The sequence below is a fragment of the Ambystoma mexicanum genome, chromosome 4q, assembly GCF_040938575.1.
Source record: "Ambystoma mexicanum isolate Mex_15411 chromosome 4q, UKY_AmexF1_1, whole genome shotgun sequence".
Taxonomy (NCBI): Eukaryota; Metazoa; Chordata; class Amphibia; order Caudata; family Ambystomatidae; genus Ambystoma; species Ambystoma mexicanum.
Genome location: NC_090928.1, coordinates 86,608,616 through 86,631,115, shown reverse-complemented (window position 1 = coordinate 86,631,115; position 22,500 = coordinate 86,608,616). Strand labels below are relative to the sequence as shown.

The 22,500-nt window shown below is 42.0% G+C and overlaps 1 protein-coding gene across 6 annotated transcripts in view; it reads left to right on the top strand.

Annotated features, from left to right (window-relative positions):
• The window catches only part of TPD52L1 (TPD52 like 1), a 1,079,922-nt gene that overhangs the window by 435,764 nt on the left and 621,658 nt on the right, over positions 1–22,500 (top strand). For all 6 annotated transcript variants that reach the window (XM_069607517.1, XM_069607515.1, XM_069607519.1 and 3 more), the window contains exon 2: positions 3,863–3,975. In XM_069607517.1, the coding sequence (XP_069463618.1) occupies positions 3,863–3,975 (113 nt within the window). The remainder of the gene's footprint in view (positions 1–3,862; positions 3,976–22,500) is intronic.

Below are 22,500 nucleotides of genomic sequence, written 5' to 3'. Positions count from 1 at the left end.
TCGCCAAACAACTCGAAGATCGAGATTACAATACCTCTATGTTGGCCATAGAGATAGAAAACGGACTGTTCGGATGTCTATTGCCGGATATGATCAATCAATTATTACATTCAGCCATCATGCTATAGACACAGGCCTTCCACTTGTGATATGCATTTTATTTAGATCTGTATTCAAACAAATATATATATACATTTCAACTACAAACATATAAAGTATATAAAATGCACTGAAATGCGGCATGCTTTACTCAGCATCTGCTATAGGCGTATTTTAGTAAGCGAGCATTCAGTATTACACCAACATAGGGAGTGCTAGACAGAGCCCCTCGCTCTTTTATTTCCTGTCTGGTGCAGCAAAAGAGATATTTTACATATTTGCAATCAGATGGTTCCATTCCACGGATAAATTCAAACCTCGTTTCACTGTGTCTAAAGTGTGTATCCACCGTTTTTCCTTCTGATGTAGGAAATGTTTAATATGTTTTTAGACATATCATTTTTTGTTTGAATAAAATAGTGAAATCTTGGGGAATTGAAACCAAGTTAAAAATCACCTGTGCATTCCGTCATCCTTACCTTTGTCTACAAGTTCGAGTTCTTTTGTATTTTCTGATTGATTGACCTGTAGAACTAGGGACGTTAAAACAGGTACCCCTTCTATTTTTGCCATTACCAGACAGTAATGCCCTCCAAACCCTGCAAAGGGAGGTATCGCTATGGACAGCTAACATGCTTTCCAGAGTGTGAACATCCTTTTTGTAGTTTTACAGTGGCCTTTACCATGTTAAACAAAAACTACAAAATAAAATGCCCAATGTTGAAAATAGAGAAGGAAACTACTCCTAGTCCACTCTCCCTTTCTATGGTGGCCATCATCAACAGAGAAAGGAGGCAGTGCAGAGGGTAAAGTGGGCGAGGGTGGCGTTCAGGAGATGTGAAACTGAGGTAAATGATTGGGCAATGGGAGACTGGGGATGTGGTGAGTTAGAAGTGAAGTGTGCTGAGGGCTGAAGGGGAAGTGTGGCAGGGGACCAGGACAATCTGAGGCCGAACACTGGCAGAGAAACAGGTTATACTCTGCACATTAGAGGACCCGAGTACTGGCAATAGTAAGAGGTAAAGCCCACATTCTTAGCTCACTGATTACCAGGAAGGCTATCACACATCACCTACTGTGTGTTAATCTTTAGCACATGGAGAACGTTATTGACCTCCACTCAGCAAATCAGAATGTTCAGAGTGCAGTCAATAACTACTGTTATTGACTGCATTCTGAACAATCTGTCTTCAGAAGCAGACAGGGAAACAACAATGACATTTCGAGGCAAGATCTTTTTCAACAAGACTCTCTGGGAGGGCCAATTTCTGCTGCAACATGCTATTTAACACACAGAAGAGAAAGCCAAAGAATTGGAACATGCTTTCCCTTTCTTATAGAGAAACCGTTTACTTGTACATGACAACTAATACATGCTCATGCAACACATGTTCCAGTTTAACCAGGTTTTAATTGAAATGCTTAACTTATGAAAGATACAATGCTTTTTAAAAGCTAAAAAATACAACCACGTTTAATTTACTAACTCAGACTATTTGATTTACTCAATATTAAAGTAAAATGTTTTACTTCCCCACCAAAACGCCAAAACATGTATTACTACTAGCACTGTGTGCTAATAGCCTTATAAATCTCGGGAGGGGTTATTATCGCTCGGGATAATGACCTTTCCCCAATTTATAACTTGGTGGTCGGTCATTATCTCATGATAATGATCCCTCCCTCAGAATATAAGGCTCTATACATCACACTTGAGTCATGACGTCACAATGCTTGCCGTCAGAGTCAGCAGACTGTGAAAGGCAGCTCTCTCACCAGAATTGCAAATGCCACTAAAGTGCCTAATTAAAGCAATGACAGTCACTTGATGAATAAGGGTACATTTATGGTAACATGTTTATTTGGACATGTGGATTTAGCAGAGAAAAGCAGAAATGTTCTCTGTGTTTTCACTAATTCTAAACCACAGTACAGAATATTAAACTCATTTTTGCTAAGCAGCTTTCAACAACTTGTGCATCATTGTTTTTTTGACAAACCAAAACAGATTTTGCGTTTATTCCACATTGTAACAAATGGAAGACATTTTGTACTAGAGCAAGCACTTGATCAAATTTAAGGGGATGATGATGTGACCACATATTATCAGGAATTAATTAACCCCTATTATACGTTATACCGGCATTGCCTGTCACCTCAGAAAGGAATTCGGCCCTCAGCCTAGTTCATCAGTCTGGTCGAGGCAACTCCTCTGTGACTTGCAATATCATTAAAATTTAAAGTATGGGATACTTTTCCCCTATATTATCACCAGTGTACGATTGGAAGAGTATATACATGCCTTTATACAGATATTGCAGGGCTCCATGTATTGCAAGGATATTATAACCTGTGAATTAAGCATGTCAATAAAGTACTACTCTGCAGCTTCATGTTTTTATGCCACAGAACTGATCTGGTATCCATAATATCCTTAGAGTGTCCAGTTGGGTGCATTGTTCTGCATAAGTATTACTTATCATGCATTGGATACATTGTTTTTTGCAGATGTGACATTATTTAACCCCTTTAACAGTTTAATTTCCTCAGCATCCTATTTTATTAAATTGTTTCGTTGTCTTAGATCATTTGTATCTGAAAAAAATTCAGAAACTCTGGCAAGGGCCATTATTGGCTCTAAAATAGATTGTTGTTGCAGCCTTCTGGTGGGTTTGCTCCTATTAGATTTTCATCGTCTTCAGGTCTTACAGAATGGAGCTGTTAGAGTTGTTAAATGTCTTGCAAGAAGAGACCATGTGTCGGAAGCTCCCAGAAGTCTGCCTTGGCTCCCTATTCAGGCCAGGGTTTCCTTCAGGCTATTAATCATTACACATAAATGTGTACACGGATCTATGCCCGCCTATCTTAAAGAAGTTATGATCCCCAAGAAAAACATCAGAATCCTCAGATCTGATCAATCGAATATTCTCAGCGTTCCTCGTCTCAAGACCAAGAATGCCAGGGATGCTGCCTTTGCTTCTTCAGTGCCCCAGGCATGGAATTCTTTCTCCCTCATTGAGGGTAATTGCATCTACTGAGGTCTTTAAGAAAGGGCTGAAAACTGCTCTCTTCTCCTAGACTGTGATCCCTCCTTTAAGGATACGGCTCTCTCCTCATTTCACTGCTATGATCGCTCTGCCATTTTTATGTTTCACATGTTAGTTCAGTTTTGTTTTATGATCAGCGCCCTTAAGCCCTCGGGTACCTGGCTGCTTTATAATTCTTAAACATAAACATTTATTTTGCAATTTCTATTTACACGCACATTGAAATATAATATGCTCTTCATATTTCAATGTGCCCAAAGTGAAGAATTGCTGTACATCACGTGACATGTACTTAAAAATACATTATGGCAAACATTTCTAATTTTACAATTACTTCTGTCAGTTCCAACGTTTTTTTTTTCCACTGACACTTCTTTGAAAGAATGGGTGTGATCAAAGGCCCCGTCCATCACACGTGTTATGCCAATATCGTTGCTCGGACAAATTAACAAAATAAATGACAGGGTGACAGAACATGTACATTAGTCAAAACAGGATTGAAAAGTACATAATTCTTCCTGTCACTCTTCACAGAAAGGGATTAGCAGAACCGCAAAGAGACCCCCGCTCTTTCCAATTCACTCTCAGAGAAATGATGAGGATGCGGCCACTCAGAGGGATTTATGGCAAGAAATGTAGATGGGTTTTTAATCCATCCACTTGTACAATAATACCTTTAAGTTGCTTCTAATTACGCCCTTTTTCTCTCTCCTCAGACCTGCTGGAGACCCAGCCGTTGCAGGAAGCAGACGAAGAGATGGCCACTGACGTCGACATCCCCATCCTTTCGGAAGAAGAAAAGGAAGAGCTGAGTGCCGAGGTAGTGAAGGTGAGGCACTCCCTGAGCAATCTTCCTCCAGTTCCCTCGCTTTCAGCTCCTCATCTTTCCCAGAAATTGCGGGCTGTTATTAGCATGACAAATTGAACATGCCACCCATATATCATCTTTCTGAAAAATCATTATCGACTTAAAATAGATTAAATTGATTCAAAGAATAATCACCTCTCCCCTGACTCAAGAGTTTAAATCAATGGTTGTGTCACTTGGCAAATAATCGTGTTACCTAGGAACATAACTTATAATTTACACACACAAAGGATCTTTGTGCGAAAACTGCTTTGAGCACTTTCTGTATGACTGAAGTAAAAGCTACTACCTGATCGTGAGGTGGATTGAACACAGAGGTTTGCCAGTGTCCTGGGAGGGAGACCTGGACCTAATGTTATAAAAGCGAAAAAGCAAGAATCAGTCCTGTGGCCCTGTGACATGCATGTGCTGGCCCACACCTAGAGTCACAAGTGGCAGAATTACAGCAGAAGCAATATTGACATGAGCAGCCACGCAATATGCTGCACCAGATAACATTATAGTGTGTCACTGGAGATGTGGAGCAAAGATGTCATGTTTACGAAGGACATCTGCAAATAGGCGGGACCATCGCCGACTAGTATAGCTTAGCACGCGATTTTGAGGCAGCCTTGCATGATCGGGGTGGGATGTTATCTTGCCGACTTACCTCAGATTCAAATATATATGGTTGACATTTCATCTGGTGCAATGTCACGAGACCACTTCTCTTCAGAAAAAGTTAAAAACACAATGGGCCTCATTACGAGGTTGGAGGTAGCTTGCCGGTTTTACCAGCAAGGCTACCTCCAAACTCGCATCCGGGCCCAGCACCCGTGAATGGGCAATTACTGGGCTATTTCCAGCCCATCCGGACCCGGTTATTGCCCTTTCGCGGGTGCCGGGCCCAGTACATCCCCATTCCATTGAGGAATGCGGAGGGCGGAATGGGGTCAATAACTGTACCGGTGCTACCATCATGTTCTGCTCACGGGTGCCGGTATGGCCACCAGGTCAGACCTGGTGACTGCAAGGGCACCCGCAAGCAGAACTCCTAGTATGGCGGTACGGTAGCAACAGTGCCGGTAGCGATACCGGCGCCGTTGTTGCCTTACCAGCATACTTGTAATGAGGCCCATTGGCTTTTGTTGCCATTAAACAGGTAGGCCAGCAAAATAGTGCCAGTACTGTAACCATTTCATGGATGAACATTGTATCTTAAATTGGCACATTTTGCACGTAATGTAGACATCCCACTAGAAACATTGATAATCTATTTACTATGCATGTGATAGTTGCATCATTTTTATTGACCAAGCTTGAAAGACCTTTCATAATTGCTTCCATTTCAAGCAGAAATGCCAAAAATCATTAGACAACCTTGTCCCTATATCTCTTTTCAACAATAGGTAAATGCGGCAGCCTGCTCCAGTATGTCTTTCCCCTATTCACCCTATCTCCCCACCCTGATTCGGGGCCAGTGCTGCACATTTAATTTTACTATAGAAGCCAGCTCACACTAGGGGGACTTAGGATGTCTCCTGGCAGTGACCTTACCTGAAAAGTACAGCTACCGAGATATAGCCAAAGGGGCACCTCTACCAAGACCACAACCACACCCCTACCAAGACCACAACCACACCTCAATCAATAAATCAATCAATCAAATACTTATATTGCGCACTGTCACCTAAGGCATCATGGTGCAGTAAAAAGATACCAGAAAACTAAGCGGAAAAATTACATAAAAAAGTGGGTTTTTAATTTTCATTTAAAAAAAATCCAAATCCGTTATACGCCATAGTGTGAGCGGCAGCACATTCCAGAGTCTAGGCCTTGCAACAGAGAAAGCTCTGCTGCCGACTCGCTCCTTGCGATACCTAGAGACGCATGGGAGTGCTGCATCGGTAGACCTGAGAGGGCGGCTGCGGCTATAGCGCTGCAATTTCTTCTGAAACGCCAGGCAGCCTTTCTCGTTCATAGCTCAGCGGATTATACATGAAGCTTTGAACTTAACTCAGGATTTAACAGGCAGCCATTGTACAGATTGACAAGCCTTAGAGACACGCTATCCGAAAGGGTTGCCTTTAACTAATCGGACTGGGGCGTTTTGTAAGACTTGCAGACGGTGAGTGAGATATATAGGTGGAGATAGATAAATGGCATTGCAGTAGTCAATGCTACCATTAAAATAGGCTGCAACCACTTGGGCGTGAAATTCCCTAGGGATAAAAGGGAGAACTTTCTTCAGTTGTTTAAGCTGAAGGAAACCAAGTCCAAAGACAGAGTTTATCTGATTATCCATACTTAGCAAGGCAGATATTTTAACGCCCAGATTACAAACCACCTCAACTGGTTCTGGTAGAGGACCCAATGAGAGCGACCAAAAGTCAGACGTCCAACTATCTATGCTCCCAACAGTTGAGCGGGGAATTGTAGAAGAGAGGCCCTGGGTGGGAGGTCTGATCATTCACAGCATTGGTACATACTTCATACTATCCAAGAACCTGCCTCACTATGGGCGATGGCCTAAAGACAAACACCATATCTATCTTAGTCTCCCTCAAGGAATATTCTATGTGGCCCTGTTAGAGGTTCCCCAATGTGATGTAACAAAAGGGTTTGTGCCTTCCAGACATTCCAGGCACTTGGTCTTATGCCCTTCTCCCTAGGTCTCTTTGTCGCTTACCCTTACCCCTTCCTACTTGTCTCCCTTCTACACCACTCACCATCTTTCCTCACTCCCTCCGACACTTCCTATTCTATCCCTGCAATGTTCCTCTTTCTCTTCTTCTCTACTAACTAACTCCACCCTCTGATCGTACTCGCAGACTACTCTCTCTCCCCCACTCCTACACTACTAAGTCCCCCTCTCCACACTACTACTACTCCCCTCTCACACTACTCTGCCCACATCTTATCACACAATCACTCTCCTTTAATTTCCCCAGTCACCTTTTCATTCACTCCCCACTTTCTCTCTATTAATGCCACTTCCTCACCTTCAGCACACTGAGTCCCACTCATTCCCACCAACCAATACCTCACCTTGCACCTGGGGTGCCGAGTATGTGGGTGCTCGGGGGTCAGGCATGTCCTGGGGAAATCAATCCGCAGTAATTATTAACTAGACAGTCAGTGGAACTTCACTTAAATGTAGATACAGTCATCTGCCAGAGAATTCATAAGGCGACTCCCATGCCTTGCACCCTCCTGGTCTCTTGGTCCTTTTTTCCCTTCCTGGACCTCACCTGAATAAACCACACCTTCCTGCTGTCTTTCCTCCCTTTTACCCTTCCTCTTCGCCCGCTATTTATGTCTCTCTCCCTTTGCTGCTTAGCCAGGCCAACCACTCACCGTTCTCTTCTCCTGGGAGTTGTTGCCATCAAATAAACATTTGAAAGAGGTCTTAAACCCCTCCTTTCATGCGCAGGTTTGCTGGTCTCTGGCAATGGTGGCCATAACATTCAATGTCCCAGTTTAGCTGAGGGCTTCCCTGCTGGCAAAGGAGACCAGCTTGCAGAGGTTGCTGCTCTGCAGCCCCCACGCAGATGATTATAATGTCTTTGAACGTGTGAACCCCGCTGGGTGCTCCGTGTGGCATTGTGCTGCTGTGCTTTGCTGTCTATGAGCGGGTGGATTCAGCAGAACCGCTCTGCACTCTGACTCACATTGATGTTTATGCAGATGTAGATCACATAGTGTTACGCGCTTTGTTCACGATCCCGTTAACTCAGCGCTATATCTCTTTCCTTGCTGGTTGGCCAACCCATTGTTGAAGTCGCTGATATTGTAGGCCCTATCAGAGAAAGAGAAAGATACTGTCCGGAATTGTGCTGTGCAGCCATTGGGTGATTGATCATGGTACTTCTTTCAAACATACAGGCACGGGGAGACGGGAATGACAGGGACTGGGGCCCTTGCAACTCTCACACCTCATCTTGACAGGGTCAGGTCTCTGACAATGCCAGAAGAAATTAGTTTTAGGATAAGAAGGGCAACACCTGCCTGAGTGTTTCGAGACTTACATTTGATGATCTGGGTGTGATGCTCAACAGTATATAGTGCTTAAAATAAGCACTTATGCATGGTCTTCTTTAAAGGACCTTTCCCAAACAGCGCCATTTTACCTTTGTGTGCACTTTCAGGAATCACAAGGATTTGCAGGTTGTTTTGCCCTGATCTGGAGTTCAAGTCCTTGCATTTATGTTTAGTGTCGTGAAGATCCTTCAGCATAGCCGTCACAGTATAGGGGAGTGATACAATGTTGCCCTCACTCAAGCCAATTCTATTTTCAGCTTCTGTTATTCGCCCACTCTCCATTTCCAGTGAAGTGTTAAAAATGGCAATCCCCTTCAGCATGCTTAACAACGCCTGCTTTAGTTATTCGACTTGAGAGAAAAAGGCAACCTGTCCAGATGATATAGTTGCTTCTGACCTAATCAGCTCCACTGTAGAACATTTAGTATTTGTTCAGCAAAATGATCAATGTGTGCTTGTTTGCCTGCCCCTGGGACTGGTCCAAGAAAGTGTGTGCTCTGTCCAGACAATTATGAAACACAAAAGGGGGAACCTCAGAAATAGTTCAAATAGTTCAGAGATAATAGGGCAGGTTTCAGCGCGAAAAATGAAAACAGAGGGGAGAAACACAAATGGGGCGAGTAGAGAGGGCAAGATACCTAGAAGTGTCCATGAACAAAGCAAAGCAGCCTCAAAATAAGAACCAGAGACCACTCTTTATGCCAGCTCAAAAAAGGTAACTTTAAAAAGCAGAGAAAAGGTCTGTACCTTCAGCACTAAAGTAGATGGCCTTGGGAAAAGGCGCAGACGTGTGCCCTAGCAGAGCGATTCAGCAAGCATTCACAAATCCAAAAGTGCATATCATTGATGGTCAGTTGCATCAATTTGAAACAACGAAAGACAGCAGATACATTTTGGACCAGGACTGGCTCCATAAAACAGTGTCAATGAAATGTCTGCTCCAGGCCAGGATGTGATGGTGGGCACCAGCAGTTGGACAAGAAGTTAGGGTTCACTCTGTGAAAGTATCTTCACTGTGCATATTCCACTCACAGGTGTAGCCAAGCCATGTAAAGGGGAGGATAATAACCAGTGATGCTCAACGTGAAAGGACACCGGGGCACCTAGGAGAGTAGCGCCGTAGGTACCTGCCTGCAAGACTAATCACTCACTCAATCCAACATCATAGCATCAAGGACTTACCGTAGTTCTGAGAGGTAGGCCCAGTAGGCCTTACACCGCCCCCAGGTGTACTCTGAGGCAGACTGAGCCTAGATGTGAGCCTGTAGAAGAAAATGCAATGCATATAGTATTTTTAAAGTGGACTAACAACAGAATGTTTTTGTGAAAGAGTGACAGAGGCACCAGTTGCAAAAGTGTGCTTCCTGTTTTATTGCACATCTTGCTCTCTGCCATGATAAATAGGGTGTCCTTGTAAAATGTAAGGTGCAAATAACTCCATGCACACCTGAGAGCCAAATTGCAAGCATTTCGTAGAATTCAGAGGCTGGCTGGTTGATGCTAAGGGAATGTGAAGAGCCGATAATATGTTCCTCATTAATCTTAGCTCTAAATGTAATGCAATCCTGGCCAACTCAGATTGTACTACTGATCTTCTTGTCCAAAATCCCAGCAAAGTTAAAGAATGAATAAAACAAATGGACTGGATAGGGACAATTAATAAAATGAGATTGGCCAAGTTATCATCGTCTCTTATGCGAACGGATAAGCCGAGGTCATTTTTGCATCCTTATTTTAGTAAATCATCTGATCCATGTGTAAGATGGGAATTCCTGAGATTCATATTAAGTCTGCTTACAACCCTAGAAATCCTATCCATTAGACATATAGATGAATATCCTACTGACATCTGTGACAAATGTGTCAACAAAGAGAGGCAGTTGTTCTATCATCTATTGTCGAAATGTCCTGGAACTTGGGAGTTGAGGGTGTCAAGATTCCCGAGATTTGTTCGAGATGTAGGTTGGCTGAACTCTGCTTTTGGGACAGACTATCAGCAGGCAATGAAAACTTTTTGACCACTGAAGTAGTCAGGCTCTTGAAAGATTGAATTTGGTGTGAAGAGGGAAACCTCTGGTATGGTTTGAGGGCATAGTGATCTGAGGAAGTTTTCTTATACCCAATATTGCTTTTTGTTTTTTCGGTGGATTAGACTGTTTCTGCTGCCCTTTTTCTCAAGGTCTGGTTAACTGATAACTCTTGCTCTCCATTTTCTTTTCTTCTCTTCCTGTGAATGTTTTGCTGTTTTTCTTTTTTTTTCTTCTATTGTATCACTTCCTCTTTATCTTTTATCTGTTAAAGATGCTATGTTCTTTCTTTTTTAGAGTACCTCATTTATTTATTATTAATATGCTGTTTTCTTTTGAGTATTCATATATTTTTATGGTTGCTACTATAATGAGAATTTTTTAGTATGTAATATGATCTTCTAATTGCTATTGATTTCCTGTGCTAAGTGTCTTTTTATGTTTGCATATGATTTATGAGTTCCTTTAGTTTTTGATGTGTTAAAAGTCATAACTCTGTTTCTTTGTTTACTAGTATGGCTAAAACACAATTAAAAAAATTAAAAGAACATGCTAAGGAAATTCCAAGAACCATACCCATTGCAACTGGAATTTTGTACTTGTGAATGTGCTAAAAGGCCTGATTTCATGCTTTAAAAACATACATGTAAATTGTGTATTTTTCAGCTGCCTGATCAATATGTAAATACATGCAGGAAAATGCACAGGGAAGTCAGAAAGGTGCCACATGTAAAGAAAAAATTGTGTTTGCCATATCCAGAAAATAGCAGGCCTCAGGAACATGGATTCAGAACTGTAAAAATAAAATTAGCAATTTCAGGATTTCATCACAGTTCCTGGGTTCCAAGCACAAAAAAGAAAAATGCAATTGGGCATTTGTAGCCTGGAGAGATTGCATTGTGAGATACCTACCAGAGGACGATCACAGTAGCCTATTCTTGCCCCAATTATGGCTGTAGCCAGTGTAACACAGTTTTCAGCAGAATTGAGTGAACAAATCTTGCTCAAACGTCTAAGATGATAAGCAGATGAACCTCATTCTTGCAGACAGTGTTAATACTTTTTTTGACATGCCGCAGAGAGACTGCTGAGCCTAGATTGAGAACCAATCAACAGCAGTTCAGTCTTTGCCTCATTTGGACTGAGGACATTATGGGCCATCCAACTCTGTATGATATTAAAAACAACATTAATCCTTAAAACATCTTCATCATATAAACCAGACAATTTGAACATCACTTGTGTGTCATCAGCATAATTCGTGAACTGGACACCAGCCTTATCAAGTAAAACAAACAAGGGCTTTAAAAATATAATAAAAAGAGTGGATGAGAGACATGATCCTTGAGATACACCACATGATATGGAAACAGGATTGGCTGCTACATTACTATAAAATGCTCTAGCCTCTCTCTCTCTCTCTCTGATAAAAAAGATAAAATTCAAAAAGCAGCAGAATCTGATAAAAAGGCCCCACCTCAAACTCTCTTAAAGAATCACCAAATCAAAGGCGAACGATAGATCTAGTAAGAGCAAAAGGGAGATACACGCCTTACCTGTATTAGTGAGCTGATTGGCTTTTAATCTAGTAAGTCTGACTCAGTGCTATGAAAAGCACGAAAATCATATTGTTCAGACGCAAGCACATTATGCGCATCCAAATGGGCTTGAATTTGACAATAAGCTGCTCAGTTCAATATTTTCCAAAGAAAGGGAACATTGGTTATGGGTCTATAGTTAGAAGGTACATTAGGGTCCAAAGTGGATTTCTTGATTAAAGGAATTATCCATGCTTTTTAAAAAATATATCGGGACCTGAGCTGAACCAACTGATACATTGACAATGGTAGCAATAGCCGCAGCAAGAGAGAATTAACATTTCTTAACGATGCCAGAAGGGCATGGATCATTGGGACAACATGTAGAATTAAGGCCATGCAGAACTTCCATAATATCTTCCTCAGACACCTCTCTAAACTCAAAGAGTTATACTAACAGAGGGAGAAGGACAGATCTCCATAGGAGGAAGAGCAGGGGCTTTATCGTATACTAGAAGTCTGAGGTTGTCAACCTTCTCAAACCTGGCCATTTGAATATTAGTGCACAACTCTTTATCCTTCATAACAGTTACTGCAGGAGAGATGTCCAGTTCTTCCAGTTCCTTTAGGATCATAAAAGGTTCCCTGGTATTGGATGACACATCATTGATCCGACAAGCAAGACATTTCCTTTTAGCAGCCGAAACTGCCTTCTTATGCACAGATGATGCTGCGCTATACTTAGCTTTGTTGCCAGCCAAGTGAGGCTTCTTCCAATATCTATACATTTTGGTAATTGTGGACCAAAGAGATGTGAGTTCTTGAGTCAACCAAGTCTGATGTTGTGCTGAAATAATAGTCACTTTCCATGCCTTGGCTGGAGCAATATTGTCAACCGCTTCAGTAGGACATCTAGAGTTATATCTCTCTTAAGGTACACACAAGAAGAGAGTGTAGGTATTGAAAGAGTAAAAAAGATGAACAAATGGTCTGAGCATGGGCGTTCTGCCACTTTTAAATTACCTATCATCACATCATGAGTACATAGCCAATCCAAAGTGTGGCCCCATTATGTTTGGGGGTAATTGCAAGAATCCATGATTAATGAAGATTTGAGACATGACTGTGGCCATATGTTCCTGAGAATCACTATACCACATATTCAAATCACCAAGAATAACAATTCTAAGAGATGACAGGAACATATTCTATACAAATGTGTCATATTCTGTGGTGGTCTATATAACAAAATAGAATTCTAACTGGTGTGTTGGCCAATTTAACCAGAATACCTCAAAATTCTACAACTCCTCTATAGCCGCAGAATAAAACTTCATTGTAGATCTAAAAATAAAGGGGGTTCTGGGAGTCTCTCTACCAGCACAAACACAGCCCATTGACCTGTTGTTGGGTGGATGGCCCCTGGGAGAGTCTCATCCAAGTCTTGCAGGGGAATCCAGACGTGGACCCCTTGCTCACTGTTCTCAGACAGGCACAGATCCACCTCACTGATGATGCCCTACAAGGCCGAAACACGTGTATGGGGTTACTGTTGGTACTCTTGTTCAGAGAAGAATTGCCTAGCATTTCGGTGCTGGACTGCTGCTGGGCAGGACAAAGACTGATGTGCAGGGATATTTGACCTCTGTGAAAGGGACATTGAGCTAAAGTCTTGTTTGAGACTCTCCCATGGGGCCATCCACCCAAGAACAGGTCAATGGGCTGTGTTCATGCTGGTAGAGAGACTGCCAGGCTCCTTTTGATTTAGATCTAAAGGAATCAGATAACTATCTGGCACAGCTAATGATAAGTCAGGGCCAGAGTTATCAGTGAGCCAAGTCTCAGTAAGGAAGATTATATCCATATTCTCCTCTAAGATGAAATTGGATATGTCAAAGGCATGGTTGGGCAGCGCACAAATGTTCAAGTATAGGCATTTCAGTTCAGAAAGGTTAGTAGTGTGGAGAGAATCAGTGGCTGCTAAAGGTAAGGGAGTAGATGAATCTAAAATATTAATGAGCAATAAGGTGGCATTATGAACAACAAGAGGGTTAGATACAGGACATACAACCATGGGTCCTTTGAAGACAACTTCAGTAATATGGGAAGTATGAAAAAGGCATAATATCTATATCATCAACTGAAATGATACTTTGGTACTCTGAGTACAGCGATTCCTCCTTTATAAGCGGGGGTATATCATTCTAAATAGTTTTGTCTAGGTCATTATCTATCTATTATTTCAAAGGAAGGCACATTGATTTTATCACAAGAATTTCACATAAAAGTAGGAGGCATAAGTAAATACTTCTTCAATATAGCCTCACGGTGCACTGTAGGAAGAGGTGTGGCAGTCCAAAGTTAACAGTGAACAGTAATAATAATAAGACACTGTGAAAAGGGAGAAACAATAATGAAAACCAGGTAAGCAAAGAAATAAAAGCCTGAAATGTAGCTGCACAGGCTGATGCAGCCGACAATAAAAGACCAGCACCAGACAGGCTGCGCCTTACTGACTCACCACGTCTGACGTGCTTGAAAGAAAACAAATAGGCCTTGGCAGCGCTAAGGACTCTGGAATATGTAGTTCAGAAAACATCAACCATCAAGCCAGAATGCTGAATTAGATCAAATAAAATATGGAACATACTCCTGCAAAGCCCTACGTGTGTGAAGGTAAGAAGCAGTGAACTTGAAAAATGCTAGTACCAGCAAATCTAAACAATACTAATGGATTACAATGACTTAAAGCAGGATATTGCACAGGCTACACACAGCTCACACACACTAACAGCAGCACCAGAGCTGACATGCCTCAGTGTAAATAAATAGGACTCGTCATTGCTAAGGACGTTACAAGATATGATGCCACAGTAAGGCTCTGATTTGTTGTGGTCAAACTAGCTCCATCCTCCGGGCCTCATAAAACATTGCCATATCTTTGCTAATGGACTTATGTCTATCATAAAATCCTTTTAGGTAAAAGTCAAACAGCTTATCTGATCTCTGTGAACAAGCAAAATAAATTAACCTCGACATGTATTAATTTCATGAAGTAGAATGTGCATGGGACGTATCAACAATGAACTCTGTTCGTCGAAATCAGCATTTCTTTTGCTAATAAATTACATATTACATATTACATCAAATCTTTGTAGAGTAAGATCCTACCAATTGGAAACACATTGCAGTTCATAGCTAAAAGATGTGGTTAGCTCCAAATCTAAAATTCACCCAGTGCATAACGTCATATAGTTTGAAAAAGATGATTTCTGCAAATACAGATTCCACAGGAACATTTAGCAGTGCACTCTGATCTACAGAATCTAATGGTTTTCAGTATATTAAACTCACATATTCACATCCAAAGTTACACCTTGAAAAAAATCCCTCTTCAGAGAATTAGGAATTACATTCTGGCACACATTTGCAGTCATGGGACTCAGAGGAAAGAGCCCCTCCTTTCAAGTCACAAGATGAGGGAAGAGCTGAAGATGAAGATTATAAAATATCTTGCACACAGAATTGAGAGATTGTTATCGGAAAGGTTAATATTAAAGGATATTGCTGGTTACAACTGGAAGGATGTGGCTAGGGAGCAGAAATCCAGTCTGGAGAAAGCCATTTCAGAGGGAGATGCTCAGCCTATTTTGGAGATTGGTTTCTAGACAGGCAGCTGAAAAGGGACCTTGCTGATGGAATAAATCCAGACCTAGAGCGTTCCAGCTCATAATTCCAAAATAGGAAGCCACATTTAAAATGTAAGTAGAGTCCTGAGATACCGCCAAATCAACCCTATAGAGTATCCATGGTAAAATACCAGAATCAAAGGGGCTTGGAACCAAGGGAGGATGCTAATGTGAAAAGGATACAGGCACAGTGTTAAATATGGTGCCCTGTGTCTTGCACTTACATTGAGACCAAGTGAGATGTAATTTCCTTAAAGCCCAATGAAAGGTGAATGGGAGCCTAGTCATAAATTAGATGTTTGAACAACAGAAATTAGTACAGAGAATTAATCCTTATCACAGACAATTGTGAAAAATTCACAGGTAGACCTATGTGTAATGTGAAATGGAAAGGGTGCTTCAACATGGTACCTTTTACTGAAGAAGATTACGTCTACAGCCCAATATCTGTAGATGTGATAGGAATAGATTGAAAAGTTAACAATTGAACGTTGAAACACATATATAAAATGAAAGGTGCACACATACACAGATTGAAAGGCGCACAAACATGTATATAGATTGGAAGTTGCACACCTATATAGAAGGAACCTTACATACACAGGTTCAGTGAAAGCTGCCACACATGTAAGATTGCCTGCACTACATTTAAGGTAAAGAAAGTATTTTCATCTATAAATGGTGAGTGTAATGTGGAAAAGGAAGACTGTATTTTGACCTATTTAAACCGCAATGCTATGCCTTATGTTTAAATGTTTTTGTGAAGTTAAGGATGTCGAGAAATAATTTATTTTAGAGTGCCTAGATACTTTGACTGTATAATATATATGATATTGATTATGGAAATAAATGCTTGTGTGAATTGATATTGTTGAGATTCATATAGGCAGGAGGAATTTGTTGTGTTGACTAATTGTTCATGAATTTATAGCATGTTACAGATATCCTTGGTATAAACCTAGCGACCACCTTTGTTTGAGTTGGCTTAATTTCTTTTGCGAAATCATGGTCTGTTTTTCTAACCCAGATTTGACAGCTGTGACTCTGTATCGAGGACATGAAATTAGTTAAGTCACCCAAATATGAACCTATAATTTAAACATATAAAACAAAATACATTTCATAGGACACATGCTCCACTACAAGTCCCCCCCACAGCCGAGCCAGATATAGAGCTTCATACTCCGGGATGATCAGTAGCTAAGAAGGCCACCAGCAAATCGCTAATACTACTTTAGGCAACCCGATGGGCTTGTTGCTATGCTCCGCAGCAAGATTTTTTAAAGGATATTTATCTGTCGGCAGAGTTTTCAGAGCTGGTGGCCAACTTGTGTCCCTACAAAATAATAGGTAGCCTTTAGGGGAATTAATGCATTTGGTAATTTGCAAACTTGACAATCTTGACAAAGAGTAAGATTGATGTAGAAAGAGACGATTTAAGAGAATTTAAATCGTCCTGTGTTCTTGAGAACTACCCATGCTATTGTAATTATTACTAAGGTGCATTGAGAAATGTGAATAACTCAATAAAACATGTTCATTAAAAAAGAAACTACTAACCTAATGGCACTAGTTCATTGCCCAGCAACACGTTTTGCTAATCCTCTGCCCTGTTGCTCTGTACTGTCAGCTGGTTTCGTGAAGTAGGTTCAAGACAAGGGTTAATTTGAATGCCGAGCCATAGCGCTATAAAGTAGACGAGGAACGTGGGTCAGGTGTATGCGTCGTCTTTGTGGACCAGACCGCTGCCTTCAGTTGTAATCAGAACATTAACTCTGGGGTTAATTTAAGGGAGGTTGTTAATGACGGATTATTATGATTACCCATTGATGAACGCTCTGACATTTGAACCGATTTACAGATTGGGGAAGGCAGGGACAGTGAAAAGATACGCTTCATTTTTTTGAACAGTTTGCCTGTGTTCGGTTTCTTTTCCGTGCCTATATTGCACGTCTGACCGAACTCATTTGAAATGTTGACCTGTCATGCAATAATAGTTGGGTAAACGGCTGGCAATATATGCATATGATGTTTCCCATAATAAACCAGGGCCAACAAATGGTATTCAAAGCCATTTCCAGAACAATCTAAAGCCAACCGCAAGGCATCTAGGCATCCTAGATTCCTATGGTATCATTGATGTCACATTCAGTCTCGGATTATCTATTGCATCTTGGAACCTGTGAGAGAAGGTGCTTCAAACTGTTGCTCTGGTGAATAAACCGTCTACCTTACTCTTGGCCCCTGAACTCTTCTGTGCGCGCTGTGACATCATGGCAACAAGTATGCCCTCTCTCCTTCAGTCGTTCCGTTTATATCAAACCATTTGAACATTGAGTCCAAAGATTCCAAACAAAGAACAGAAACAACATTTAAACAATATACAGGAAATACCACCCACATTAAGCACACCAACGTGCAAACATGGCATGTTTAATGCATCATTAAGAAAGGCTAGAGGACATTTCCTTCCCCATACTGAATATCGCCAAGATTATTCCATTTGTATGACTTCTCATTTACAATTAATAGCGTCATTTTAGGATACTACCATTATACTTTAAAAACTAAAATTGCATTTACTCGTCTCTAGCAGAATTTAGTTGTCTAGAAACTAAAAACAATAATGGTCTCGAGAGCACAATTCCAAGATTTGCTGGTAGTGTGCTCCAGCGTGTGTGAGTGATAAATTGCCTGTCAAAAAACTCAGCAAGCTCTTCTGCTACTGTATGGCACTCAGCACAACCACTTCTCCTTGACATCAACCCTTTGCCGGACTTTGCATCTTTGGTGGTGGTTTTGGCTTGTGACTATTCTGCTGTTCTCTCTGTGCAGGCTTACCTTTTCTTCACTAATGGCGCTGGTGACTGTGCAGCACATATCTCACAGTCATGTGCCAGTGTGTGTTTATGACCCAGTGAGCCTGTGGACCGTCATGCCCCTCTTACATGGTGGAGAGCCGTTCTGGCTGTGTGCCAAAAAATGAAGGCGCTGCATGTGCCCACAGAGTGCCAGAGCAGAGGCACAGCAAAGCCGGCGTCATACTGTCTCTGACACATATATATGTCACTGGCCGCTGTACTCGTGTGATGCACCTCATACCATATATGCCTGGCTTCTGTCCACACCACGCACCCACGGAAACCACCCACCCTACTGCTGGACTGCTGCCAGTTACTACCGTAGTACCAATGTAAGAAGGCTCACTAGAGCAGTGTGCTGGCATGACCAGCACGAGTGCCCAGTGATGTCAGTTCTGGCTTTCCAGTTCATGAGTAACCATGCAACTAACTAACGAGCACCACAAAGCTGGGGTACACTGCACATAATTGAACTGAGTCTGAGACAATAAGCGCGGCTGCTCAAAAATAGGCCCCAGTTCCCAGCCCTGGCAAATAAACCCACAAATTAAGCACAGTGTCAGATGACCATGATAGAAGCCACATTTATCCAGAATACTTTACAACTAGGTAACATTGTTCATGTTTGTACATACTGGATGCTGCCAGGAATTAGAGGTGCTAGGAATTGGAGGTGCCACAACCCTACCGAGTTATGGATATTCATTGTAGTTTGCAATTTCATTTGACCTGTACACCAGGCTGCCTTGGAATTTAAATTCCCCGAGCAGCAAGATCTTAATTGTGATGTAATTAACATAAATATCATTGTCATAATGCTTTCCTGGAGTATGCAGGATCCTTTGCAATGTACTCTGCATAGGGCAAAAAATAACACCCAGGCCAAGTGCAAGCAGACGAGAATGAGTCATGGTCTCAGGCATACCAGCAATGGAAAGGGTGAACACGAGGTGTCCTCAAATGTCGAATGGGTGCCAAGGAGTGTGGAGGCAGTGTGGGCTTGCTGAATTGAATGCATATTACTGCCCTGATTGCACTTCCCCCTCCCCTCTTCCTGGCACTTCCCCTTCTCCCTTCCCCTGCACTTTGTGTTAGCGCACTTGCTCTGAATGACACACGACCTAGTAACAGGCACTTTTGCATCCTCTTTGAAATACAGAAAGATTTTGAGGGACAACTGAGACCAATATGTCTAATGTAAAGATAAACTCCATTGTCAAGAAAGGATTATTGCCCAAGTCACATTTTACTTGAGCATTTGCTACAACCTGCTGTAATGTGTTTCGGATGAAACATTGAACACAGTAAATGTATGTACAATTTAGTCTTGAAGAATGGAATCAGGAGGAGAGGATGTTGTGCTTGACTGCGACCACAAAATGAGAATCAATGCGACACATAGACCTACAGTGGCAGTTTGCAACCAGGTTTATTTGGACATAACAAACGGTATGGGAATTAAATCAAAGAATACACATAATGGTTTCTCCTTGTATTGAAAAGAAAAGAAAAACAAATGTTAAACAAATTACTAGTTGGCTTCAACTTGGGTGGAAATAATTTAAAGTCACTGGTCCCCTTCCTGGAAATCCATGGGAGATGATTGTCACTCACGGATTGAGTGTGTTTAAGGACCCTTAATGCTTCTTTACACAAGTCTGGAATGTGTTCTCCTCCTCTTCTTCAATGGTTCTGTAGGACTTTGTTTCAGTGGTAGAACTCTGCTGCTGTGCAAGTGTAGGCGACAACTGGAAGGAGGTTGATGGCATCATGTGTAGTCCCTGAGGGGTCTGCCAAATGTTTGGTGCATGAGCTAGGATCTTGGGACGTCTAGCTCAGGGGCCATCCAACTAGCCCCTGATCCCTACTGTTGATAGTTCTCTTTTTGCTTCCATAACAATCTCGGTCCTGGTGGTACCTTCTTACCTGGTTCTAGGTCATTTGGTCCAAAAAAAATGGTCGACAGGACAAATGATCGAAATTTTGTTTTTGTTTTTTTACACATTTTTTTTGGGGGGGGTCTCCCCAACCCCTTTTTTTCCCTAAACGAAAACCCAAAAAATATATATATAAATTAAAAAAAAATTCGACCATTTGACCTGTCGACCAAATTGTGTCGACCATTTGTCTGTCGACCATTTGACTGGACACCTTCTTACCTCCCTTCCTCACTCTGAACGTCTATCGCATCACTGTCAGTTTACCATGTATTCATGCCTCCCCCACCCCCACTGGACTGTGAGATGTAGGCTTTATCTTGGGGTAACTTCCATCACTGTCTCTACCTTTCCAGGCTATCCTCCTCATTCCACAAGCTCTACTGTGACTTCTTCCTTAAGTTCGTGTTCTCCTCTTTCCTCCTCTATCCTGGATGGTCCCCTTCCTGGGCATTCTCTGTTCTTTTACCATCTCTGCATGTATTTTAATGACCTCTTCCTGCTCTTGATGCACTTTTCTTTTCCACAACGCCTCCCATGGTCTTATTTCCACTCTCCAATTCTCTTCCGCTTCCACCTGACCATGTTGCTGCTCACCTTTTTGTCTTTCTAGGGCTTTTTGGAGTTCTCGCTACACAACCTCCCGGTCTCTCTCCTTCCAAATGTCTTATTTACACTGTCTACAAGCAACCTTACTGCTGTCCATGTGTCCTCCTTCTCATTACTCTTAGCTACCTTCTCTCCTCCAGCCATCTCCAAAACAGTCTCCTTCTCTCCACTAGCACTCACCTTCCCTTCGTCTCCTCTGTGAATGATTGCCATCTGACGAGCGTGTAGAAGCCCTTGCTTTTTAAATTATTTTTATTAATGATACAATGATGTGGCCAATTCTATTTCAGAAGGAATAATCTGCTAACCAGATAACCCTTTCACCAAAGTCCATGCTAATAGCATAGTAATATGTGCCCTGCTGCCTCAGTCTCCTGAACAACAGCGCCTGCTCTGCAGTGGCATGGAGTAGGTTCAAAAGTCACAGTTGCCCAATGTGACAGTTGCTATCACAGAAAAGCCACTGCAGTGCAGGTACAACATTTAAGATGTGCACTTCTGCTCTAAAACTACATAGTAATTGTAATTGGTTATTTATAACGCCTTAATATCCAAAGGTTTCTAAGCGCAGACCCGGGGATCGAACATGGGTTGCTCTGCATAATCTTGCTTCGAAGGTGAGCACGTTGCCCCTGAGCTATCCTCCCGAGACTTAATCTGTAAACATAAGCCAGACCTGAGTTGGGGTATGGTGGCTAAAGATGCACATACATATTAAAGCCACATCTGATTCATGGCATACCAGTGTCACACCTTTGAGCCCATTCAGCTCTGAGAGGCTGTCTGGATTCCAGTGAATGAGCTAATAGGGCAAGATGGAAGGAAACGAGGGAATTTGCAGATGGGGACAAAGGAGAAACTGGAATCAAAGAGCTAGGTACATGACAAAGAACAGGCTGTGACAGGCAAGTTAGGACATCAGTGGAACACATGTGAGTTGGTAAAAGTGTTTTGCCATTCTTACTTTCTGTGGGCTTTTCTCTCCTTCCTGTTCCTTTGACTTTCTGTGGTAAAGGCACTCTGGGTATGAGCTCAAAAGTCAAGAGACATTTGTCTCAAGCATGCGGTTGGACTCCTTAAAGCATGCATGCTTTCCACCAATCCCCTCTGGCCCTTTGCCTATAAAAGAGAGAGCCTCATAATCCTTCTTTGATTCACTTTTGGACTATCCAGGACATAAGGAAGAATTCATTTGGACCTCTTTTGGGAGAGTTTGATCTTGATCTTTTAAAAGCCCTCAGGTATTGAGGGGAAGAATGAGTGGAGACACACTTTTCTCTCTACCCACTCCCATGGCACTTTGGAGTTGACTTTTGCTGAGAACAAGAACCCCCCATTCTGCACCAATCCTCTCTAGGCTGGAGGAGCAGTATCTGAAAGGTCTCATCCTATCCTAGAGCCTTTTCTGTGGGTCTCTCATCACCTGGAGAGTAGATCATCCAGGAACCCTGTTTTTCTGCATCAAACCAGTCGAACTGCATTTGAACGGTGTTCACTGCCCTCAAACCAGCGGGAACTGTCAATGCAACTTTTGGAACTCAATTGAAATTTGAACCACCGCTGTTGTGCATCTTTCGAAAGGGCTGACTACTGCATTGTGCCAAGCAAAGCAGGTCACCTGTTCAGCTCAAACAAGCTTGTCACTGCTGACAAACCAAACTGCTGTCTATTCGAACCCTGCATCGTATCACCAAGGTCACTACATCGAACCAATAGACCCTGACTTGAACCGCTGGAGCATTTCATCACTCATCGACCTGGACCAGCAGATATCAACTTTTTGAACTGACTCAACCCCTTGAAAT